Consider the following 26949-nt stretch of genomic DNA (forward strand, 5'->3'; position numbering starts at 1 on the left):
AAAATTCTTAAAACATCAACACGGCTGTTGTTAGAACCTCTGGCATTGCCGTTTACCTTCTCTCAGCTTAGTTCTCTCGATACCTAACGAAGATTCGACGATTGAAAACCCAGTTAAAGCCTGAGTCACCAATTGTTTGTCTTGCTGCTATTGTTGTCATTACTAAGATGCATGACATATGCTCTCGCTTGACAGACAGACATTACATATTGCCAACAATCCTGTGTGCTGGGAAAGCATGTGTATCCATCCTCCGGTTTGAACATTTTATCGGCTGTCTGATTCCATCTATGGCTGCAAGTAATGATAAAATCGACAGACTTTACGAATTGATAACGAACCTTCGGTACATATCACGTTATCAAAATAAATATATTTACACTTGAGGTAGTCATTCGGCGACGTGAGTACCACTTCAAGAAGAGAACTTCAGCTGCTTACGTTATCTTTACTCCAACGTACACGGAAGGCAGTTTATTTATTTATGTTGCCTAACCTCTCTCTGCCTGCCTCAGTAACCTAAGTCGTCAGCACACACTAGGGCGCCGGCCGGAGTGGCCGAGCGGTTCTAGGCGCTACAGTCTGGAACCGCGCGACCGCAACGGTCGCAGGTTCGAATCCTTCCTCGGTCATGGATGTGTGTGATGTCCTTAGGTTAGATAGGTTTAAGTAGGTCTAAGTTCTAGGGGACTGATGACCTCAGAAGTTAAGTCCCATAGTGCTCAGAGCCATTTGAACCATTTTGAACCCACTAGGGCAGGAACAGGAAGCAGCTGGTTAGAATCCCGCTCGTGTCATCGCCAGTATTTGGTCGGCGGGGGGTAGACTGGTAGTCGTGTTAAGATCTACATTTACATCTACATCCATACTCCGCAAGCCACCTGACGGTGTGTGGCGGAGGGTACCTTCAGTACCTCTATCGGTTCTCCCTTCTATTCCAGTCTCGTATTGTTCGTGGAAAGAAGGATTGTCGGTATGCTTCTGTGTTGGCTCTAATCTCTCTGATTTTATCCTCATTGTCTCTTCGCGAGATATACGTAGGAGGGAGCAATATACTGCTTGACTCTTCGGTGAAGGTGTGTTCTCGAAACTTTAACAATAGCCCGTACCGAGCTACTGAGCGTCTCTCCTGCAGAGTCTTCCACTGGAGTTTATCTATCATCTCCGTAACGCTTTCGCGATTACTAAATGATCCTGTAATGAAGCGCGCTGCTCTCCGTTACATCTTCTCTATCTCTACTGTCAACCCTACCTGGTACGGATCCCACACTGCTGAGCAGTATTCAAGTAGTGGGCGAACAAGCGTACTGTAACCTACTTCCTTTGTTTTCGGATTGCATTTCCTTAGGATTCTTCCAATGAATCTCAGTCTGGCATCTGCTTTACCGACGATCAACTTAATATGATCATTCCATTTTAAATCACTCCTAATGCGTACTCCCAGATAATTTATGGAATTAACTGCTTCCAGTTGCTGACCTGCTATTTTGTAGCTATATTATAAGCGATCTATCTTTCTATGTATTCGCAGCACATTACACTTGCCTACATTGAGATTCAATTGCCATTCCCTGCAACATGCGTCAATTCGCTGCAGATCCTCCTGCATTTCAGTACAATTTTCCATTGTACAACCTCTCGATACACCACAGCATCATCTGCAAAAACCGTCAGTGAACTTCCGATGTCATCCACAAGGTCATTTATGTATATAGTGAATAGCAACTGTTCTATGACACTCCCCTGCGGCACACCTGAAATCACTGTTACTTTGGAAGACTTCTCTCCATTGAGAATGACATGCTGCGATCTGTTATCTAGGAACTCTTCAATCCAATCACACAATTGGTCTGATAGCCCATATGCTCTTACTTTGTTCATTAAACGACTGTGGGGAACTGTATCGAACGCCTTGCGGAAGTCAAGAAACACGGCATCTACCTGTGAACCCGTGTCTATGGTGATCATTAAACTTGGAGTGAGTATTTACGTTAAATCCCAAACCTGTCTGCAGTGTGTCATAAAGTGTGGGCATAATGACACTGTTAACGGCGATCTTCCATCGGTTGGTGTCGTTTGGTACCACTGGAAAGGGTTCTCTGAAGGCAACAGGTTTCACGAAGACAGCAGCACGTTCTACACGCACTGGATATAGCTATCTGCAGTAAACACTCTTAGTAAAGATACAACACTCATGTTTCGCGAGGAGAACTGCAGATGAGCGACACAAAAAGGAAACCTTTCCGAGCAGAGTTGGTGAACCTTCTCTTTGAAGTCTCCCAGGGAAAGACGCCTTACATTGTATCACACATTAATCAACTTCAGACTTGTAGAACTTTATGTACTTACCTCAGCGTTCCGTGGAGCCCCCCTCCCAAAAAACACTATAAGTAAAACAACACAAGAAAATGTTGTAAATAAAATATTAGGATAAGACCTGTGAAATATTTGACGATAGATAGAGTAGACATCAATTCTTGCACTATTAGTAGAAATTAACGACTTCACGGATAAAATTTTGGCATATGGCACAGCTGACTGTAGTTCATATAAGAGTGGGACTGTGTATTTCCATTGGTTTTCCAACGATGACTGTTCTCCCAACGTTACTGGTCTATTGTCAGCAAAAATATAAACGAAAAGGACTTACTTTTTAACTACGACAGGGTACCCTACTTTATGTTTGCATGTTCCCAGTCTCTGCCTGTGGAAAGCTGAGATTGGTCGAATGAAATCAACAAAATTTAGGGTATTCTTGTAGACCAGTAATCCCGCGATATCTTAAAGAATCAAATTCCGGCGTATAAAACAGTTACTTTAAAAAGGAGTTAATGTGTTAAATATTTGACTCTAGCGTATAAGTGAGAAAAGGCTTGTCTGGCGTGAGGCCGGTCGCATGACGGCGCGTTCGGCGCGGCCCTGTCCCTTGCCGGCGCGCCGTAAGGCACGGAGGCTCGCACTGGGGCGTATCGTTCTAGTCGGGCGTGCCGCGGCAGTCCTCACAGGGGAAGTGATGCGTCTCTCACAGCCTCTCCTTCCCAAGTGGCTCTTTCCGCCTTCCCGTGGTGCCAGATGTTAAGCTCGGCATTCTGCCTTGCGACAAAAGGGAGAGCTGCGACCCAACCCGATGCGAAAGCGAAGGGTGCGTGGCACAGCTGTGCCGTGGGACCGAACACCAGTCCCGTTCTGTTCACAGGGCACAGACCAGCAGGTGCTCTGCATGCCGGCGGTCTCGTTTGTCGGCGTGGGATCGCGGCGCGCGTCGGCAAGTGTGCTTCGCTGCGCCCCTGGGTAACCGGGCCGTGTTCTGCCAAACCCAGCAGATGGTGACATCGCCTGGGCCAGGTTAGATAGATCCAGACCGCCGAACGTCTGGGGGACCGGCCCGCCACCTGAGTAAGAGTGCGTCCTTGGCCGAGAGGTGGAAACTCGGGCAAGTAGGCGGCGAAGGGCGAGAGGTGCATCCGCCTCTCCGGAGTGCGGGGTGCAGTTGCCGAGGAGCGTCGCGTGAAATCGTCGATGACGGAGTCACTGAGGGGGAGCAGTGCACTGGCGACGGTGCGCTGAACCCGGCAGCTCAGAAGTGCCCTTGACCTAGGGGCGAGGTCGGTGGGCGAGCTGCAGAAGTCCCCCCCCCCCCCCCCATGCCAGAGGAGCCGGTCCGGGGCAAGAGACGGGCTCCCACCCCTTTTTTATCACTCGTACAAAATGGCGACACCAGAAACGAGTGATACGAGTGCGATTTCGAGAGCTTCTCTTGGGACGAGGTGGGACAGGCAGAGGAGGACTATTCAGTGATGAAGAGGCACGCTAAAATTACGTTGCTCCTGAAGCAAAGAATAAAAAACGGTAAAATAAGCCAAACAGCAATCTCTCAAATAAAGAATGAATTGGCTGCATGGGCAATTGGCCACGCAAAACTGGAAGGCTGCATAGAGGAGCTAGAGAAAGAGAACGCCCGATTGAGACAACAACAACCGAGCAAGACCTGAGCGGCTGTGGCTGCACAAGCTCCCACTAAACAGAGCAACACGAAAGATACCATAGACAGAGTGACCAAGAGACAAGAAACGGCGGTCTTTCTCAGGACCTTGCCTGGACAGGATACAAGCGTTAAAAGAATCCAGGAACTCCTAACCACCACGATTGACCCTGTGAAAGACAAAATAAAGATTAAGCGAGTCAAGCCAAGCCGAAACTCGGTAATTGTAGAAGTTGCATCTGAAGAGGAGAAAAACAAGTTGCTTGAGAACCCGAAACTAAATGCAGTAGTTAAGTGTGAACCACCAAAGAAGAGGAACCCCTTAGTCATACTGTACGATGTTCCCACAGTAATGACAAACGATGAACTAAGCGAAGCAATTAGGAAACAAAATTTTGAGAGTATGAATGAAAATGACTTCAAAAACGATTGAGATTCAAGACGGGTCCTCGGGACCGTGATGTCGTACATCACGTTGCCGAGGTTTCTGCAAGAATGTGGAAGCAAATTACAGCTATGGGCAGACTATACGTGGGATTGCACGCAATAAATACAAAAGACTACATTGTGGTACCTCGTTGCCACAATTGCGGCAACTTGGACCACATACTGAGGCACTGCACCAGGGGGTCGGCCTGCTCCAAGTGTGGTGATAGTGGTCACACCCGAAAAGATTGTAAGGCCACAGGCATCTGCATTCCCTGTAAGAGTCGTGGCAAAAAGTCTTGTGGAGCCACAGGACGGAACTGCCCTACCTTCAGGATGCTTGAACAAAGACTAATATCAAGAATCGATTATGGTTGAAAACGGCATACCAAGCAGGATGCCAAAGCATAAATCCCCGAGCAAAAGGAGGAGGGATGCTATGAGAGGAAGCAGATTCAGGGAATTCCTGAAGTCGCTTTCGAGCGCTGACATAACAACAGTCGACAAGTCAGTACAAACAGAGTTCCCCACAAGGGACATTGGCATTCAAACTGGGCTCCCCTTGGTGGTCAGAGCACCCTCCTCCCAAAGCCGGGACACGATGCCGACTAAAGATCCAAAACGGCAAGAGCATCGTTTGCAGATAAAGCTGCAAATCAACCACTACAAGAAAATAAGATAACAAGCTCCACCGCTAATTCCGTCACACAAGACAGCCCGGTGGTTAGGTTGCCACCTGTAGATCCGGTGAGGGTGTACCCGAATTTCGAGTACACCATGCAACTGGCTAGGCTGGAGCAGCCGACTACCCTGACCACTGCCTTACGACATGTGGTCCGCGTAGGACATGAGAACGGACGGAGGGTAACCTTCTCGGTGATGGAGGCTGTGGACAGAATACAATTAAAGTCAGTGAACCTCCCCAATGACTTCGGAGCACTGCGTGACCCACTCAAAAAGGTTTTTGAAAGACGAGGAGAAAAATTTGACCTGGATGAAATCTACCATCAATCAGTGATGGCAAATGGACGACTAGCATATGACTGGAACAAAACCTGGCCAAATGACCATATACACAACTGCTTTCCATGACGACCAAAATAACAATAGGACAACTCAATACTCATAACAGTCGACTAGTAATGCAGGAGCTCCGTAAGGAAGTGGCGGAAAAGAGACTGGACATACTCTGTTTACAGGAGCCGTACTCTCTGGCTGGAAAAGTTGCGTTCACTGCCGCAACATGGCAAACCGTTAGCAGTGGGGATACCCCCAGAGCGGCCATCCTGGTAACAAACACTTCACTACGCGTAACACCTCTGTCACAGTACTCCAATAGTCACTGCAACGTCGTGGAGATACAATCTCCTGCTAGAATTGTAATTATCATTAACATGTACTTCCAGTACGAAGACAGAATCGAACAGCACATAGACCATCTAGTGAGTGTGGCCACGGCGTTGCGGGGACGCAAAATTATCGTAACTGCTAACATAAACGCAAAATCCCCCCTATGGTACAGTGGCACAAGGGATGAAAATGGTGCAAAAGCGGAAGAAATGATTATGGCTCTTCAACTAGTGGTGGCAAACAGACCAGGCAATCCCCCCACCTTCGTGGCCGGAGGGGAACAGGGTACAAACATTGATGTGACGTTGGTCACGCCAAACGCGGTAAATATGCTCCAAGAGTGGAGAGTGGTAGACAACGCCACCACTAGTGATCACAATTTAATTACCTTTACTATAGGAGACAGAGAGTGCCACTGGGCCATGGGGTGGGAGGTGCAAATGAACTTTAGGAAAACAGATTGGGAACGCCTAGCCAGAGAGTGCGACATTCCTCCATTACCAGAAGGGGACGCACGACAGGACTTCAACGTGGACGACAGGGCCGAGGGGCTGGTGCGCGCAGTAACAAGGGAGATTAAGGCGGCCGTACCAACCAGGAGGAGGGCCATGGCGGCCACACCGTCACCATGGTCAGCCGAGCTACAAGAACTGCGTCAGTCTGTCAGAAGACTGAGGAAGCACTACCAACGCAGTGTCGTCTGGTGGGAAAAGCAAAGATGGCTGCTGTTATACCGGGAGGCAAAAGATAACTTCAAAAAGAACTACAAAAGACCAGAACAAAAAATTGGGAAACTTTTGTAACTAATCAGCTGGCCCTCGACCCTTGGGGAGTGCCATGTAGATTGGTGAGGGAGAAGATCCGTTCCCCAACGATGTTATCAACGATCAGGCGCGGGGATGGGATGACGGAATCCTGGCAGGAAACTGCCGAGGTCTTCCTCCGGTCCCTGCTGCCTGACGATGATAGGAATGATGACATTGAAGGACAGCGACAATTACGGGATGAAGACCTTGTTAGGTATGAAAATGACGAAGCGGTCCTCCTCTTTTCTGAGGATGAGGTTGCCGCTCTCATCAAGTCCCTAAAGAAAGGAGAAGCCCCCGGGCCAGACGGCATTGTGGCGGAGGTGGTGCAGTTCTTAGCCCCACAGCTAGTTGCGCCGCTCACGCATCTCTTTAACGAATGGCTCAGGCAGGGCAGATTTCCGAAGATATGGAAAGCCGCAAATGTAGTGATCATTAAGAAAAGCCCTGAGAAGGACCCTGCTGAGGCCAAATCCTACAGGCCCATCTGTCTGCTGGATGGCTTTGGCAAACTTCTCGAAAAATTATTAGCTGACAGACTGACTGCTCACCGCATGCTGCATGGGATGAGCAACAGGCAATTCGGTTTCAGGCCTGGACGATCGGCATCTGATGCAATCGCTTTGGCGGCCGATGTCTGCGGCTCAGTATAAGTATGTTGTTGGCATCATGGTGGACATCAGTGGCGCCTTTGACAACCTGTGGTGGCCTTCGCTTTCCTCCTGCCTTCGGGAGAACGAGTGCCCAGGGCTGCTATATGGCTGTCTGAGGAGCTATTGTGAGGATCGGGAGGTATGGCTATCATCCCCTAGCGCGAAAGTCGGGAAAACTATCACCAAGGGATGCCCCCAGGGCTCCGTGTTGGGTCCCCTTTTCTGGGACATCCACATGGAGCCTCTTCTGGACAGCCTGCAACAGAGCGAAGAGGTGCTAGAGGTGATAGCCTACGCTGATGACCTCCTCCTGCTGGTCGGCGGCCGAAGTCGCGAGGACATACAACCTAAGCTAGAGAGAGCAATAGACAAACTACAACTATGGTGCCGCAACACCAAGATGACGATCTCACCAACCAAGTCGACTTATCTATTACTCAAAGGACAGCTAATGAGAAATCCGACCGTGAGAATTGAGGGTACGCCAGCTCTTCGGAGACGAGAAACACGCTGCTTGGGAATCATCATCGATGAAAGGTGGAGCTTCGCAAAGCACATTGAAACCGTAACCCAGAAAGCACTACAACTACTAAATAACCTGATTTCCATCGGACGTAAAAGATGTCACCTTCCGCCTCATCTAATTAAGCTATATCATAATAGTATACTGACGTCAATAGTGGGTTACGGCTCGGGAGTCTGGGCTCACAGACTCACGTGGGTGGTGCCCGCCATGACGGTGAGAAGAGTACAAAGGAACATGTTACTAAGATCTGTAGGGGCATACAGAACATCTCCGGGAGGAGCCCTGTTAATCATAATGGGGCTCTGTCCCCTGGATATAAAGATAAGAGAACAGGCCGCATGGTACTGGGCCAAGAAAGATAATATTACAAAAGTAGAGGAAATTTTGGGAGCAGCAGTTAGGGATAAGGGGGAGATAAGGGGAAGGGGTGAAGATCTGTGGCAGGAGTTATGGGAGTCAGATGAAGCTGGCAGAGGAACCTTTCAGTTCCTACCAGATGTAAAGGAAAGAATGAAAATGAGATACTTCGAGCCAACTCGTGGATTGTTCCACTTTCTCACTGGTCATGGCCCCTATCCGACTTATCTATGTCGGTTTGGGAAAAGGGCGACGCCCGCGTGTGACTGTGGCGCATCGGAGGGTACTCCTGACCATGTGGTTTACGAGTGCCCCCTTTTCGATGATGTAGCAGCCGCACTAAGACAACAACTACCAAGTACAAACACCTATGACCTACTAAGACAAGAGGAGACCTTTCAGAGACTGAACACGCTAGCCAACGAGGTATCACAAAAAGTATTAACAACTTTTCTGAGAGACCTTCGTGACTAGTTGGCTAGAAATCACCGATCGCGACCACCACCCCAATCCCGTACCGCCTGTTCGTGGATAGGTCGACTCTACAGTTGGAATCCGCCACGTGCAGGACTAGGGGGGCTGGGGTGATTTTCCTCACGAATTAAGACAACGCACTAACTATGACGTAGAATAGGTAGTAGATTTAGTTAAATAGAATAGGGTAGTAAGTTAGGAACCTGCAGCGATAATTAACTTCTTGCCTGCCCTGTGCCAGGGGCACGCTCATAAGGATTAGCTCTATGAGCCAGGCACCCAAGTAGGTTTATATTAACACTGGCACAACTGTAACGCTGCAGGCAGTCAATACTAACCGCTCGTAGATATTAGAAATTATGCTAACACTAGTAAAACTAGAAGTAGTCTGCCCAGTAATAAAAATATGGTAATGTCTGTAGTAAAGTAAAAATGTAGAAGCTGCTATTATAACACTAAGAAAATTAAGACCCAGTAACCATTAAGGTGGTGGGTTATTTTGTATAATTATTATTGTTATGGAAATAAAAAAGTAAATAAAAAAGTGAGAAAAGGCTTATAAAAAGTTTCGAACTAGTTTAAAATTTATTGAGAGTCACCAAGTGGTCTTATAAGGTCTAATCATCAAACGCAGGACGAATATATCAGAGGCAGTCAATGAAAACGAGATAGATGGAAAAAGTGAAGTGTTTATTATTTCAAAAGTAATCTCCATAACTGTTAATAAATTCATCCCACTTGAAACAAGATGGGCAATACCTTCATAGATAAATGTTTGCAGCTACTTACGGAACCATGATTGTATCCAGGCGTGCATCTCTTCGAAGCAAATCTACGGCCACAAATACGGAATTCGCTTGGGGAGAGATCGGAACTGTATGGAGAAACTGTAAGGACTTCTTAGCGAAACTTCCGCAGAGTACTCGAAACAGCCTTGGAATCAATTTACTTACTTCTTTTCCACCTGTCTCGTTTTCATTTGACTGTCCCTTATAGTCTGAATAATGTGCATTCCTTTTTAAGTAAAATCTAGTTTCTCACACATCTAAATGTTTAGTCATATCTGCTGAACTGTGTTGTACAATGTCATAATATTGCAAGTATGTTCACTGGTATATGTGGATACTGTCAGCAAATTGCGCTGCGAATAGATTCAGTAATAAAGAAGTAATACGAGGGCAGTTCAATAAGTAATGCAACACATTTTTTTTCTGAAACAGGGGTTGTTTTATTCAGCATTGAAATACACCAGGTTATTCCCCAATCTTTTAGTTACACAACACTATTTTTCAACGTAATCTCCATTCAATGCTACGGCCTTACGCCACCTTGAAATGAGAGCCTGTATGCCTGCACGGTACCATTCCACTGGTCGATGTCGGAGCCAACGTCGTACTGCATCAATAACTTCTTCATCATCCGCGTAGTGCCTCCCACGGATTGCGTCCTTCATTGGGCCAAACATATGGAAATCCGACGGTGCGAGATCGGGGCTGTAGGGTGCATGAGGAAGAACAGTCCTCTGAAGTTTTGTGAGCTCCTCTTGGGTGCGAAAACTTGTGTGAGGTCTTGCGTCTTGCGTTGTCCTTTCAATATCCCAACTGGTGAACAATTGTGAGAGCACTACCAACAGAGATGTCAAGTTGAGCACTGAGTTGTTTCATGGTGATCCGTCGATCATCTCGAACGAGTGTGTTCGCACGCTCCGCCATTGCAGGAGTCACAGCTGTGCACGGCCGGCCCGCACGCGGGAGATCAGACAGTCTTGCTTGACCTTGCGGCGATGATGACGCACGCTTTGCCCAACGACTCACCGTGCTTTTGTCCACTGCCAGATCACCGTAGACATTCTGCAAGCGCCTATGAATATCTGAGATGCCCTGGTTTTCCGCCAAAAGAAACTCGATCACTGCCCGTTGTTTGCAACGCACATCCGTTACAGACGCCATTTTAACAGCTCCGTACAGCGCTGCCACCTGTCGGAAGTCAATGAAACTATACGAGACGAAGCGGGAATGTTTGAAAATATTCCACAAGAAATTTCCGGTTTTTTCAACCAAAATTGGCCGAGAAAAAAAATGTGTTGCATTACTTATTGAACTGCCCTCGTAAATTGAAACGTCACGCTTAATGTTTAAGTTGGCTGCATGGTCAGAGAAAATGTAATAAGCGATAGATGATTTTTCCTTTCACTATTTTGTGGTGGGTGTCAACTAAAACAAATTTTATTTGGATTTAAAATTATATGTAATGTTCGTTAGAAGTCGCTAAGAACTCTCATTCTCAAATACTGGATCAATATAGTCTGGGAAAAATTGAGCGTTGCGAGCTACCTTGGCTCAAGCAAAGCCTTCTTGTCCAAGTTGTTTTGTTACAAGACATACAGTGTCCAACTGTAACGCTTGTTTTACTGCGTTAAACCCTTAACATAATTAGTAGATTACGGCGGCTTTTTAAATTTGGCCAATATCTGCACGGAATACTGAAACCCAATTTCTGTGCCCATGGATGCTGTTAGATAGGGGCAACTGCAACTGGGGCGGTGTACCATACCCATGGGCCGAGTTAGCCATTTAGTGAGATAGAGGGGAGTACCTGTAGTGTGGCTCCTTGCCGCTTGAGGCGCTCGTGCCGTCGCTCCAACTCACGGACCCGTGCCCTCAGCATTGCTACCTGGCGGGCTTCGCTTGCTTTCTCCAGGTTCTCTGTAAGCGGAGAGAGAAGGGTCACGTAAGCTGAACCAGAGATTTTTCCAAATAATAATAAATTCAACTATACATTTGAAATACATATGCCCTGAGCATAATTCTAATAAATAGAAATGAGCGTTCAGAGGATGGCAGGGAGTCACCAGTCCCGTGTTGCAATGGCGTTCGTGGAAGGCTTTATAGTGCCACAGGTAAGTTGGCAACAGCGACGAGTGGTAACAAATATGATGTTCGTGAAGATTTCCACACTGTCCGTGTTTGCAAACCCATCATGATGTACTAAAGCTACTAAAGTAAAACTCTAAAACTCCGTCCGCACAGGCCTCATAAACCCTAACGGTACCGACCGATCGCCGTGTCGTCCTCTTCCGATAGGCATCATTGGATGCGGATACGAAGGGACACATGGTCAGCACACCGGTCTCCCGGTATTTGTCAGGTTTCGTGACCAGAGCCGCTACTTCTTGATCAAGTAGCTCCTCAGTTGACCTCAAAAGGGCTGTGTGCACCTCACTTGCCAACAGCACTCGGCAGACCCTGACAATAACCCATCCAAGTGCCAGTCAAGCCCATCAGCTCTTAACTGTGGTTATCTGCCAGTAACCGTGGGTTACCCCTATGGCAAGGACGTTAGCGTACTAAGGTTAGGTTCGAATGAAGTAGACTGCGCTAAAGAAGGATGACTTTACATTCGAATATGCTCAACAGACTAAAAAGCAATAATATATATTATTATTGTTGTGTACATAGTTCCGCGTAGTCAGCACGTACACAATTTTCCCACCAGAGTGTGACCCGCCAAGCACAACAGCGCAGGCACAGCACTCGTCCGTCTCCGCACTACGAGATGGCACTGTCTTAGAGACGGACCAAATTCTGCTTCCGCCGATCCGCGTTTACATGTCACGCAGCCAATGAGATTGCTGCTAACATAGAACCTTTTCTCCTCGCGGATCACACTCGCGCAGTGATACCTGAACGCACGAGGTATTATAACGAGTGTACAGACCTCCAGTTAGTCAGTCTGCATTAGTCTATAGTCAAGTTTCAGTCTGCGCCTAATAAGATTACCATATTCCTGTACATAGCCATGAAGATAAATGAATATACACTTTGTCAAGTATCAGAGATATGTGAGAATAAGATTAACGTACCAAAACCAAAGGAACTTCAGATTGTCAATTGTAAATAGCATCGAGAATCACGTTAAGTAAGGTTTATGATTTTTATTATTTTAATAAATGTGTGTGAAAATTAATCAAGTTCTGTTTAAAGTTTGTCACCATCAATCTGCTACTCTAAGCGTGCAAGTGGCATTTCTATTGTCTGACCTAACGGCAGACAAGTCAAATAATCTGATGGTGTGTGTACCGAAGGTCTTACAGTATGCACACCACAATTATGTAAAATTAATTATAGGAGACCTTTGAAGAATTATGAAGGACTTCTTCCAGGAGTAATATTCCCTAAATAATTATCTTGATGAATAAATAACAGCTACATGTTATATGTGCTTCGAGATATATTTCAATTCAGGGAGAAGTGAGGCACAGGTACGTTTCTGTTAAATATGATGAGTCAGTAATCTTATTTTGTTTAACTGTGAATTTTTGGTCGTAGATGCATACTCGAGGATTCGCTTCACAAACAGTTGAGAAACAAAGATTCGTTAGACAAAATGGTCGAGTCACGGCTGTGTTCTTCGCCTACAAATCGGGCTACCTGGAAATGCAGAGAGATTGTGACGCTAAACATAACAATATTACATAAGGCCGATCAAAAACCTACAGTATTATTTATCTGTAAGATATCTAACTTATATAGAACAGACAGGAATAACTGAGAACACTCCTGAGTACACGGTGGCCAAGAAAGGTCTCACTGATTTTAAAATTAAACAACGGAAGAAAACGATCGATAGAAGAATATAACGAAAGCTACATTTATTGTGAAAGCTGTCAGAATTTCATACATAAGTTTAGAGTTGTTACAATACCTGCTAAACAGCTGCTGCTGTAGTTGCAGTACTTAGCACCTATAAACAATTCTCCGAAACCAGAGCGATTGGTTCCACCGTTGAAACGTCAAAGGAGGACAGCGCACTGAAGAAAGACGGTGAAATCAGGTATTCTATTGAACAACATGTTTTTGGTGCTGTCACATAACACGTCAGAACAGCACAAGAAAGAAAAACATCCACAAGCAATTCAGCAAATTCGAATGGACAGGCTGAGTGGTTGATGTTGGTCCCAGATCACCTGTAGCTGTTCCTGAAAATATGGCGACAGTTTGTGGACTTATTCAGTGATATCCAAGGAAATCCGTGTGAAGAATTTTACCAGAGACTGGTTTGAAGCGTTCTGGCACGCATAAAATACTAAGAAGCAGTCCACACACGTTTCCATTCAAAATACAAAATCGCCCGGTCATAACCATACTAACTGACTTGGCGAACCAGTTTCCGACAAAGACGCATAACTAAGGATTTGTTGATGGCTACAGCTTGTTCCCAGACGAAGCGCACTGCCATCTGAATGGACACATCAATAAATAAAACTGGTGACCTTGGGATTACGACAAGATTTCAAATGGCTCTGAGCACTATGGGACTCAACTGCTGAGGTCATTAGTCCCCTAGAACTTAGAACTAGTTAAACCTAACTAACCTAAGGACATCACAAACATCCATGCCCGAGGCAGGATTCGAACCTGCGACCGTAGCGGCCTTGCGGTTCCAGACTGCAGCGCCTTTAACCGAACGGCCACTTCGGCCGGCATTACGACAAGATTCCCATTTGTGTGAAGCGTAACCATGCAGTCACCCTCAGTTATTATTTGGGTTAATGTATGTAGCAGATAATGTTCATGCAAGAATCGATAACCAGTAAACGTTACGCTGCAGTTTTTGACCACTTCATCGCCACGCAACGAGCGTTGGACGCTCGACCACGCGCAGGGTGGTTTGTGCAAGACGGGGCTCTACCACATCGCACTGAAAAGGTATTTTGCTTTCTTAATGACTATTTCGGGAATAGAATTACTGCTTTGGAATAACCCAAATTTACTTGCGGATGGATGGGTTGGTCTCCATATTCACCCGATCTGAGTCGTTGTGACTACTTTTTGTGGGACACGTTGAAAGACCCTGACTACCGCAACTATCCCACTGCTCTGGATGAGCTAGAAACATCAATCTGTGTGGCAACTGAAACCATTTCCGTTGAGGCATTAAAAGATGAGGTGGCGAATATATTGTTTGCGCCATCGCTCTACAGCGATTTGTGAACATTTTGAAAAGATTGTGATGTGAATGCAAAGACTGCTTGCGGAACACAAGTTTATTTTTGTGTGCTGACAAGACCCCTACAGCGTACATATGCTAGCAAATAGTCACTGCTATTTGGAAATGTTTGTGTTAAATTTTGGTAGCTTTCGCAATAAACATACCATTTGTTGCATTCGTCTATCGATTTTACGTTTTCATATTATTTAATTTTCTAATCGAGAAAGTATTTGATAAGGAATGTCAAAGCGTCTTGGTAAACGAACTGTCAAAGTTAGAAACTCTAGGGCTCTTTATTTGCAAGACTGACTCGACGCAAAAGACGCAGCAATTCTTTGAGATAGGGTTAAAAGGGTAGTATCAGCAATGTCGGGATCATACAGTGTTAGGTGCAAAATCCCTGACAGTACACACTCTTCATAGATATGTTTCTAAGTTCACGAGCGCATCGATCACCTTAGGAGGTGATAGGTAAAGTTGTATTTGTAACGTTAATTTAATTTTGAAAAATTATGGAATTTCTAGCCGCCGTATAATATAGGTTCAAAATTATTGCCAGAAACAGCGGCATAAAACTGTTCACTTCAAAAGTTGTGCAATGATCAGGACAATGGATGGGATGATCCAAACCGCTTATTTAGAGTGAGGGTTCCCAGTAGAAATTAGTCTAAGGCTGTAGAAGAAAATTATCCTTACACACACTATGCTGGTTGGACTGTTGGAACTGAGATATACTCGATCACCACAACCCACCAAGCCAGCCAGTCAACACACACACACACACACACACACACACACACACACACACACACACACCATCAGAAAGCTCCAGAATATACAGCAAAATAAACACTTGCGCAAAATAGCAGGCTGCGAACGGTAGGGCGGAAAGCAAACAATAGGAACCATTCAGGTAAGGCATTACTCTTTGAGATTATAAAAAAGGCATAAAAACCTCTATTAGAAGGTTCATATTTCACCTCAAAAACTCATTCATTTTCAAGGCGTACAATACCAAGAGGTTAATGATGAATGACACATATGTACGGCCACAGTCCGCAGCTCGTGGTCGTGCGGTAGCGTTCTCGCTTCCCGCGTCCGGGTTCCCGGGTTCGATTCCCGGCGGGGTCAGGGATTTTCTCTGCCTCGTGATGACTGGGTGTTGTGTGATGTCCTTAGGTTAGTTAGGTTTAAGTAGCTCTAAGTTCTAGGGGACTTATGACCATAGATATTAAGTCCCATAGTGCTCAGAGCCCTTTTGTACGGCCACCAGATACTTATGTACTGTTGCCCATACAGATATTAAACCTTGAAAAAACACCAAGCCACGGCATAGAGAAAGAAAGAACTTATCGCACAGTATCTTTGGCCAGGAGAACCCGAGTGGTAGGTTCAGCTGTCGAGTCTGAAATGATTTTTTTCCCCCGCGTACAATGACCCCTTTATTTGCGGTATGTGAGTATTTTGTATTATATGTTGAGTACATGTGAGTATAATGAATATGCCGTCATGTTTGTGTTGTATTATGAAGGGCGAGGGTGATACCTGGTGCCGGCGCGTAACATACTGCTCTCGAGTAACGCCGAGTAGAGGCGCCGAGTTCGCCATCCGCCAGACGGACCACCATCGACACTTGCCCTCCGTCCATGACATAGTGTGGAGTGATCTGGCGCAAAGTCTCGTGATCATGTTCGTTCCACCACCACCGCCCCTCTCCTTGTCTGTCAAGAACCGGCGGTTAAACGGTTAAAATTTCTTCCGTCACCTGGATCCAAACGCGCTATCTCAGAGTCGAGCGCCACTGCACAGACGAGCGATAGCGACGTCAACTGTGGAGCCGGGTTCCAGGCTACAAGTCCGTCGGGTAAGGTTTAGCCGTGCTTCTACGACAGAACAGGTATTAAAGACGTATGAAGGTGCAGTCGGTCGGCTGTCTGTCGTTAGTGTTGTCACTTGCTTGAGTTAGGTAGGTTTATTACTTACTTCAACTAGTTTATTACCTACATCAACTAGTCTGATTAAATTTGAACAGGTTAAATATACTGGCCATCAGAGGAGGTGCGGCACACAGAAAGGAAGCAGGAAACGAAATGCAACTTCACGCGTCCGGTTAGTTTGTGATGTTATTTCAGTGATTACAAAATCGAGTCAAATGTACTGGGAGGTAAGGGGAGGCGGAGTTAACTGCGAAACCTCAAAAGTTAAATTAGTGTGGTCCTAAAAAATGGTTCAAATGGTTCTGAGCACTATGGGACTTAACATCGGAGGTCATCAGTCCCCTAGAACTTAGAAATACTTAAACCTAACTAATCTAAGGACATCACACACATCCATGCCCGAGGCAGGATTCGAACCTGTGACCGTAGCAGTCGCGCGGTTCCGGACTAGAGCGCCTAGAACCGCATGGTCACCGCGGCCGGCTAGTGTGGTCCTAGATCTCCTTTTTGGGTCATTTAGCTTCAGCTGATAGGATTCATGTGGACCATTCACGGATTCAGGCTATTCACAGTTTTCGCCCTCCTAGAACCAAAAATGTTCAGCTTGTATTTATGATAATTTTTTTGGGAAGTTCATTACCTAAGTTCGCCGAGTTGGCGGCTCCATTGAATTTATTGCATAGGAAAGGTGAAGAATTTAAATGGACCCAAAGTCAGTAAGCTGCCTTTCTCTCAGTAAAGCCCTGATATTGGCCGTCTCGAATTTTGACTTACACTTTATTTTACAAACTGATGCTACAAATCCGGGAACAGCAGCCGTGTTGCTGCAGGAACACGACGAAGAACGTCGCCCTACTGCTTAATGCCACGCGTTTTAAAGATCGCAGAGGCCATGTATTAGAATTACGAGCTTGAGGCCCTCGCTGTCCCATTCAGAACCTAAAAATTTAAATTTACTTAGTGCACCGTCTGAAGTGACAATCAGGTTCTCTCTCGGGTGCTAGCCCGCTCCCGTAAGATGGGGCGCATTACGAGGTGGGTGGTACGCATTTCTGCATTCAAGTACTTAGTAAAGCATATAAGGAGCAACGAAAACAACGTCGCTGACGCTCTAAGCCGTGTATTTGAGTCTGTCGATGAGGAACTTTCATTTCCGCGAGTGTACGACCAGGGAGCCACTATTAGTGCAATCTTGACGAAGGTGCCTGTGTTGTTAGGTGATTCTGATCAGCAACAATTTTTCCTTCTGGGGTTGTCACATATTAAACAGCGTCTTCCTGCAGTCATGGACTGTGAGGCTGATCCCGGCGGAGGTTCGAGTCCTCCCTCGGGTATGGGTGTGTGTGTTTGTCCTAGGATAATTTACGTTAAGTAGTGTGTAACCTTAGGGACTGATGACCTTAGCAGGTAAGTCCCATAAGATTTCACACACATTTGAACATTTTTTGAAACAGCGTCTTCAGTCTGGGGAGGGAGTGTCCGGATACTAGCTTAAAAAGGGCCGATGGTCACTGGAATATTTGTTTGCTTCGAGATCTCATTCTCGCCATCTTCAAATATTATCATCAAATGGTTCAAATGGCTCTGAGCACTATGGGACTTAACATCTGAGGTAATCAGTCCCCTAGAACGTAGAACTACTTAAACCTAACTAACGTAAGGACATCACACACATCCATGCCCGAGGCATGTCGCGGTTCCAGACTGAAGCGCCTAGAACCGCTCGGCCACTCCGGCCGGCTATTGTCATCATTCGCTGATAGGTGGACGCTTAGGCATTTACAAAACACTACACAAGACCAAGCAGCATGTGACCCAGCTCTCGCTCTACAGGGATGTAAGGAGAATGTTTGGGCATAGCCGAGAATGTAAGTTGCAAAACCAAGTTCGGGCAGTAAGAGCGGATTCCTGCATTCCATCCATGCCGAACGTCATGTGGAACGCCTTTTATTGATTACGTCGGTCCCCTTCCGCGGACTCAGGGAGGTTACCGTTATATTTTCGTCCAGTGAACGCCTTCTCGCATTTTGTATGGTTGATGCCCAGCGGGGGTGTAACTGCAGCGCTGAGCACTGTAAAATTATCTCGCTCTTTATTCCTCCTGTCACTCTCATCAGCGATAACGCCCCAGCCTTCATGTCTCGGGAATTTCGTAAATTTTGTTTTTGGCATGGGATCCGCCTCGTAACAACCACCCTTTATTACTCTCAACAGTCTTTCTCAGAGAGGATTAATAGGAACTTGAAAGCGGTTCTTATCACTTACCACTCGGAGGTGCAGTCAAAGTGGGACCTTCCACGGCTGAATTTTGCGTTTAACACAATGAGGCACAAAGCTCATCAAACTGTACCAGCGTCCTTGACGTTCGCCCATCTTGGCCAATTTTTGGGAAATAGCGGATTTGCTTCCTGATGAAGCCTCTCCCGAGGTTCTTAGGGATAACTGGCGTAGGGCGAAAGCAAACATCAAAGGGAAGCGACTCGCTACAACCGTGGACACCGACCTGCCAATTTCAAGGCAGGCGACATGGTCTACGTTCACAACCGAGGAGCTCATGACAAAGGTGGCAAGGTATCCAGTAAGTTTTGCCACGTTTTGTGGGTTCGTGGCGCTTCGTTGAGGTTCCCTACTCTGGTTACACTTCGAGTGAAGGACGAGGCATCTGACCATGTGCAAAGAATACATGTGAGTCAGGTTAAACCTCTCTGGGAGTTCAGTTTACGGGGAAGCGGCTGGGGGGAGTGGGAGGGGGGGTGGAAGGTGGGGGATGGGTGGGGTTGAAGAGGCTGAGGCGTGCTGCGAGGTCGACAGCTGGTGCCCGACGAATTGAGCACTTTCTTTCCAGGTTCGAGTATCTTTGGTCTCTATCTGCAGTACGAAGGAAGGAGTGGAGCGAGCGAGATGGAGGCGGTCGAGGTGGACGGTTGTTGGTAATGGTGTCTGGCGGAGAGTAACTGCTTCCTGCGGAGCGGTTGGCCACTACTGCTGATGGCACGGGTTTTCAGGTGCGAGAGTCGTGAGCCGGCGTTTGCCGTACAGGACGGTGAGGTTGTTGACGTGACGTGCTTGACGAGGCTAGACCTGTCTTGGCTACGCTAGGTCTCGTGGCTTCGGGGTTCCTCTTGGGGAAGCCAGCATGACTCGGAGGAGCCTACAGATCGTGCCCCTGGCTGCTCTAGTCGCTCGGAACGCCTACATCGAGTCATTTTGCCGGACACTGGGTCAACGCCTTTTTCAAGTCTGCCTCCTTCTGTTTATGGGTGAACGTCATTTGTAATGCTCGCCAGGAACTCGTCTCGGTTGTCTGCAGTTTGTTTGAAGAGTCTGGGCAGTTACCTTTCGCTTGATTTTCAACTTCAGTTGTGCTGCTTCCTCGTATTTTGCACTCAATTGGTGATTGAAGGGGCCTCTGTCATGTGCTCAACTTCCACCCACACGGAAATTGGCTTAGTTGTTCAGAGCATTTTGTTTTTTAATTGGAGGTGCCTGATTTTAAATAAAAGTTGAAATCGTTTTCTTCTGATTTTGATTTTAAGGTCTTGCGACGTGTGCTCAATTTTAAGTTTAGATTTCAGTTTGACACTGTGGTGAACTTAAGAAAGGGGATCAAGTTTAATCAGTAGCAGTGACTTGGTTCTTACAGCCAGCAGTATATCAACCCCCTTAGCCTTCGGCAAAATAAATGGATTATTTTATGATACTCAAATACTTCTTTTACATCTAAAATATAAATAACCTTTGGTTATTGGTTACTCCCGTGTTTATAGCCACTCTAAGTGTGATGTCTTTCAAAGCTTTAGTTTTGTTTTACCCTTTCGCTGTTTAAGAGGTTTGCTGTACGTGTTGTAGCTTAACTTGATTGGCACCGGGGACTAGGGCCAGATGTCTACGCCTGGGGCCTGTTGTGCCGCCAGTGCGCTTATGCGCCGATCTGACGTTGGGTTGGTCAATTGTAATTCTTTAATATTTAATGTATTTGACCTTTTGTAACGCTTTTAAAATTAAGAAGCATGCCTAAATTTTTTAACATCTGGTATTTGGAGTTTAATGATTTTTCTTAAAGCTGATCTTGAATTTTTTTTCTTTCAAATAGAAAATAATTATGTTCTCTGAAAATAATGACGATTTATCGGTTTCTAAGCACAAGTTTTAACAAATGTTTTTGTAGGTTAATGAAGTTTTGGAGGCGGTACTGAACAACAAATGATGTTCACTGGTTTTCCCCAGCCCTTCCTGACTGTTTATGTCCTCTGACCCGGTACACCCTTGTCGCTTGTTGCCGTAACTTCGCAGAATGAACCAATTTATCAGTACGAGGTCGTATTTCCTCCGAGTGCATGCGCTGACTCGTTTGGGAAGGATGTCATAAAGCCGTTGTATACTCTCCTGAGGTAAGCTGGAGCACAACACTTGCAACTGATCCTTGTTATCCTAGGTACTAGCTCTTTTTTCTGGATGGAATTGACGTCCAAGCTGGCCCCAGACATGTTCTATAGGCGACGGATATAGGAAACTTGCCGCTAGTACCTCTACATACCGCAGGCAGTTAACATTGACAAGTGCCATGCGTGGACGAGCGTTGTCTTGCTGAAAAATGGCGCCACGATACTGTTGTATGAAAGGTGACACATGAGGATCGTAGGATGTCAGTTACATACCGCAATACATCGCTGAACTGAGTGAGAGTCCATTCATCAGCAGTCCGCGCTTCCTTGTCGAGGCACCATTCCAGCCTGCATCTCGTGGCCGTGCGGTAGCGTTCTCGCTTCCCACGCCCGGGTTCCCGGGTTCGATTCCCGGCGGGGTCAGGGATTTTCTCTGCCTCGTGATGGCTGGGTGTTGTGTGCTGTCCTTAGGTTAGTTAGGTTTAAGTAGTTCTAAGTTCTAGGGGACTTATGACCACAGCAGTTGAGTCCCATAGTGCTCAGAGCCATTTGAACCATTTTGAGCACCATTCCAAATGTAGCCATTTGTGTTGTGATGTTTACGTCAGCCTACGCATAAGACGGTAGTTCCCTAATCTGACTGCTATAGCCCTCGAACAATGCTGTGGACTGAAACAGAGCACTGCGTAGAGTCCTTTACTTGTCGGACAGCAGGCGCAGATATGAAGGATCTACAACGTGCTTGGTGCACGATACAGCGATTCTCCCATGTGGGAGACTGGACGAGAGTAACCTTGTTGATTAGTATGCTTTCCCTCACGTCCCCATGTAGCCCAATATCGGGCCACTGTCACATCCGAGTGCCAGTTAGCCAAATGGAGACTCACAATGGGGGCCCTTTCAAACTCTGGCAGGTGCTCACAACTCTGTCTCAGACGAATACGCAGCATCTCCGTGTTCTTCACAGTGATGACTCCTGACGCTGTCCACGCCTCTTATTTACCTTAGCAGGCCTGTTAACAGCACTAAAACCGAACAGCAGTAATGCAACTCTAATCACTTACATACCGGCCAATGGTGTGTACGTGAACGAAGCTACGTTGTCACCCTAGCATACCTTGTGTATTATTCAATTTTTTCAGGCAGTGTACATAAACAAAAAAATTGGAATAAATATTGCTTTTAGTTAGCATCCAACAGATTCTTGTGAGGGAGCAGCCACTGTTCAAATTCCAGTTTAAGAGCCACGTTTTATGACCACTACCTACAAGTGCAGTAGGGAAGCGAGGAGTATTGGCACATGTAAGATGCCCGGAGCGAGTTTTGCGGTCATCAGCATCTGTGTTTGCCTTGGTAACTGCTCGTTCCAAGAAGACGTCCACAAGCTACAGACAATGTATGGCTTCCCTTGACATAGCGTGAGGTGCAGTGGAAAATTATGCTAGTTTACGATGAGGACAGCAATAGTCGACTGGAAGAAGAGAAGAGACATGCTATTTAACGCCCCCGTTGACAAGCTTCCCTCTCAACAAGAAAGGGGAAGAAATTCACCGTTTACTTTTCAAAGGAACAGTTCTAATGTGATTTAGGGCAACCACGGGAAACATGAAGCTGTCTGACAAATTGAGAGTCCATTGTTTTAAACATTGCGCCACGGCATTCGATTCGAAGCGTCAGCAGGAGAACTATAGTGCGATACAGAGTTTTAACTTGCTACAAATACTCGAACTGTCAACAACTTTGGTCCCACCAATGCAGAAGATGTCGAATTCATGTAATCGTAAAGGACAAAATAGTGTGTTAAGCATCAATAGATGTCTGATGACAGAAACTCAGGTAAAAAATGTGAACAATACTTTTGCTCTGCAAGCGGCTAATAATAGTGAAAGTCAGTCTAGGACAGAAATGTTGTATTTCCTTTGATCTTGGTAAAAATATGTAGCCAATAAAAAAGCGCTGTCCCGCACAACTTACGCAGCTGCTGTTCCCTATTTCGCGCGGCTTCTTCCATCTTTGCCTCAAGTTCTTCAATCTCCGCTTCCAGTTTCCTGAAACAATTTTTTTCCTGTTCATTATGTGTTTTGAAATTTAGAAGCTATTAGCAATAACACCATAAAAGAAGATTCAGTTACCCAGTTATGTTATAAAAATTAATGGAGCCTGGAGAGAGAAAAGCTATAGGGACAAATTAAACCTACTTACTAAGGGTACAGACAGGAAGATACGATATTTCAATTGATAAGTGATACCATTTGGAAGTAGCACCAGTGCGACCACGCGTGAAGCATTACAACGATAAAATAGTTCTGTTTAAACACAACCATCGACAGCAGACAGATTTAAATATTGAACTCAGCGCTTTCTACTTTGAGGTATCTGGAATGTAAGTAATGTATCGGGGTTACACGACAGCAGCTAGGACAAAGAGCATTGTTACCAGTGTGTATAATGATGGGTTACAATTTTACTTTAAGAGACTTTGATAAATGGCAGACGCAGATAACTAGGAGGTAGGGAATGAGTTTGACGTTCTCACATGTTAAGGTGCAGCCGATATTAATATCTTTCGAGCGTAGACGAATGGCGATAGAAATGTTTTTTAAAGACTATGAATGTCTGCATCTCATCCAGATAAGCAGATGATGGGATAAGAAATGAAGGATGGAAAGTATTGGATGGGAAATGTATCAAATGAAAAAAATCAGATGTAGTTGAGAGTTTTAAAGTGAACGTTAGGAACGATTGACTGAAACTGAGCAAAGATATACAGTGGAAGATGAATGGGTGCTATCAAAGACGAATTAGTGATAGCATCATACGAACAACTTGGTAAAGCTGAAGGTTAGATGGATAAATCGGATAACAAATAAAGGTATACTGATTTGAGTTCTGAGATTTGATTGACGAAAGAAGAAAATTCAAAAACCCAGGAAATAAGCAGCAGAAGAGGAATGTAGACATCTAAAGATGAGACTGAGTGGGGGTGTAAAATATAAAACCTAGAATGACTGGAGAGGAAACGCAAAGCTGTGGAGGCATGAACATCTACAGGAAAGGTAGATGCCACATGCAAGAAAATTAAAGAAACCTTTAGAGAAAAGAAAAGAAGCTATATGAACATCAAGAGCTCACGTGGCACGCAAGTCCAAAGCGAGGAAGGGAAGACGGTCATGTGGAAGCTATATATAACAGTATATTGGGAAGAGAATAGGAAGTGGTTGAAGATAAGATGGGGGATGTGATACTGGGGATATCTCCTTTTCATACGCAGGCTGCTGTTCTGAAAAAAATTCTGATGACTTTAGGAAGGCTAACATTCAAGTAGGATTTCATACGAAAAATAGATTTGGACCATGTTTACGTCACACCATGGATGAAATTGCAATCTATCAGGTTTTTATAAAATCAAATATGGATCTTGCGATAATTTTTATGTTGATCAGGTGCAAAGGGAGTTTAAAGTGAGATTTAGAGAGCATAATTACTCTAGTGCTCTGGGTTGTCATTTGAGAGAAAATCATCACCATCTACTTTCGATGGACAGCAGCTTAAGCATAATGTATTTTGACTAGAAAGAAAAAAAATTTTAGACATTCTTGAGGAATTAAAAATATGTGCCCATCGTCGTTAAGCCCTGAACAGCATTATTAACGAACAGGTTGCTAGTATTAGACAGTAGTTTTTCAATATTTTCGATGATATGTCACAACAGAAAGGTGAAAAAAATACTCTTCTTACTTTTTTCCGTGTATCACAATCCTACAGTGTCCAAAGAATTTTATTTCATAAGAAAAGTAGTATCTTATGACACTTGAACATCTTGTGTTTTTATTAGTTTTAGCTGGAGTTTAATAATTATTAATTTTGGTTGTTATTACTACTCCTTGTGTTTGTGTTTGTCTATTTGTTGGCATGAAAGGTATGACTTATTCTACATTTTACATATATTTTTCTATCTTGAGGTCAAATATCCTTTCTAATTGCAACAGTATTTAAAAATCTATAACAGCAATTCCATATGTAGGAACAGACTTAGTTCAATGAGTATAAAAAAAATGTCGTGCAGTATGAGGAGAGTTTGCTGTAGACAACGCAACTTTAAATAGTTTTTTCACATTTCATTTTGTATTACGGGTTTGGAAAAAGAGACGTTGAATAAGATAATACAGTTGGTCACGTCTCCACAAGGACGTATGCAAGAACTTATACGCTTCAGCTATCTAGCGTTAACGAGCTTATCTGAGCGGAGTTGTAGCCGCCACATTCAGTCGTCTACAAGTAGTGTGCAAGTGAGGTTATAAGAACCCCCTATGAATATCATGTATCTTCATGTTGTGCTTATTAACGATTGACAATGGTTTTAAAGCATTGTTTTCACTTTGTTCTCAATGTTATGTACTCTTTAAGAAGTGTCTGCAATGTAACTTAATCTCTTTTATACATATATTTCATATTTAATACGCTTCTGTTACTTTTTCCAGCAGCTCATCTGTAAATGGGCAGCATCCTAAACGCATAATGGAAATATACAAAGGTTCTAGGAACATCAAATGGCATTTATTGCCCGACCTACCAGCTGTTTTAAATTCTTTTAATAATTTTAATAAGTCATAATTGCAACATACCTAACGAATTATCTACAGAAGAACAGAACTCTGACAAAAGATGTGAGGGGAACAACCAGAGTGAGTTCCTGAACAGTGTAAGAAGACAGAAGGCAGTACTGATCCTGCGACGTGTCTTGGAAGACGGATGAAAGAAAGACAAACCCGCGGTTAGAGCATTTATAAACTTAGAAAAACTTTTGACGATTTGGGGAATACACTTTTGGAATCATAAAATCGTTAAGGATAAAATACGGGAAGTGTATGTTATTTAACAATGTGCAGAAGCCTGACTGCAGTTCTAAGATCGAAGGACCTGAAAGAAAGGCAGTAACTGAGAGGGAAGTGGGACATAGTTGTAGCCTGCTACCAGCACTACTCAAAGTATGTATAGAGCAATAAAGGAAATTAAGGAAACATTTGAAAAAAAGATTTAAAGTTCAGGGAGAAGAAATGGAAAACTGGAAGTTTTGTTTAATCAGTGCGAGAAGGTTACAGAAATGCTAATCAAACTTCTGTGAGAGACTCTAGAAGAAAGACGTTGTACATCGCGTAAGCACTACTCACAAAACACCGAGAGAACTCGTTCCAAACGAGTCAAAAATAATTTCATTTCATACAACAAACATCGCGACTAACGACTGCTACAGAAAATTTAGAGAACGTTTTAGCCTATACGGATGGGTACAGACTATCATTCTTCCCATGTACCACAGAGATGGGACAAAAAGAATCCGGCACAGTATGTATCCCCTACCATTCACTGTACAGTAGCTCAAGGAGTACAGATGCAGATTCAGAAATAGGCATCAGAGAAATGTGACTAACTGGCACAAGGACGTGAAATACTATAAAGCAGTCTGGCGTTTCTTATCCAAACAGTGGTACTGTCTTAAGCACACCGACGTGACATTATACCGGATATCCCAGGAGCAATAGTCAATGTTCAAGGATATGAGAGAAACTATCCCTCGAAGCAAAAATTCAAGTAAACATGAGCTCTAAAACGCATACCTTAAGAGCTACGAGCACTTGTTCAGTAGAAAAGATGTGTTTCACAGTGAAAAGTGGGAAGCCCTTCAGCTCGTCTCTTTTCATCTAGTTATATTTAAATTGCGACTGTAAGGAGAATTGAGTTTATTAGATTACAGTGAGTACATGGTCTGATTTCATTTCCTCTTTTAAATATTCTGCTATCAATATCAGTTTGGTTTTATGTGTGAGCTTTGAAAGTGAGGAGTGCTGTGAATGTGAGACAAGTGACTTGTGTCGAGACTTAGCGAAACCATCTCCTCGAACCTGAGGGCAAGCAGGCTTTGCAGAATTATAGGGAAGGAGAGCACCGGGTGAAGCTACCTCACCTAGTTGGGGAGAAAGTCACTTCGGCCAGCGGTGTGCTGGTGCACGGGCTATTGTGCAGTTTATAGCACAGGTCCAGTGTGGGCGCCCGACATAATA

The 26949-nt window shown here is 44.9% G+C and overlaps 1 protein-coding gene across 1 annotated transcript in view; it reads right to left on the reverse strand.

Annotated features, from left to right (window-relative positions):
• The window catches only part of LOC126153633 (uncharacterized), a 558426-nt gene that overhangs the window by 110209 nt on the left and 421268 nt on the right, over nucleotides 1–26949 (reverse strand). The window contains exons 13-14 of the mRNA XM_049916084.1: nucleotides 22862–22935; nucleotides 11170–11279 (exon numbers count right to left, since the gene is read on the reverse strand). Coding sequence (XP_049772041.1) covers nucleotides 11170–11279; nucleotides 22862–22935 — 184 coding nt within the window. The remainder of the gene's footprint in view (nucleotides 1–11169; nucleotides 11280–22861; nucleotides 22936–26949) is intronic.

This window comes from Schistocerca cancellata, chromosome 2 (genome assembly GCF_023864275.1).
Source record: "Schistocerca cancellata isolate TAMUIC-IGC-003103 chromosome 2, iqSchCanc2.1, whole genome shotgun sequence".
NCBI classification, from domain to species: Eukaryota; Metazoa; Arthropoda; class Insecta; order Orthoptera; family Acrididae; genus Schistocerca; species Schistocerca cancellata.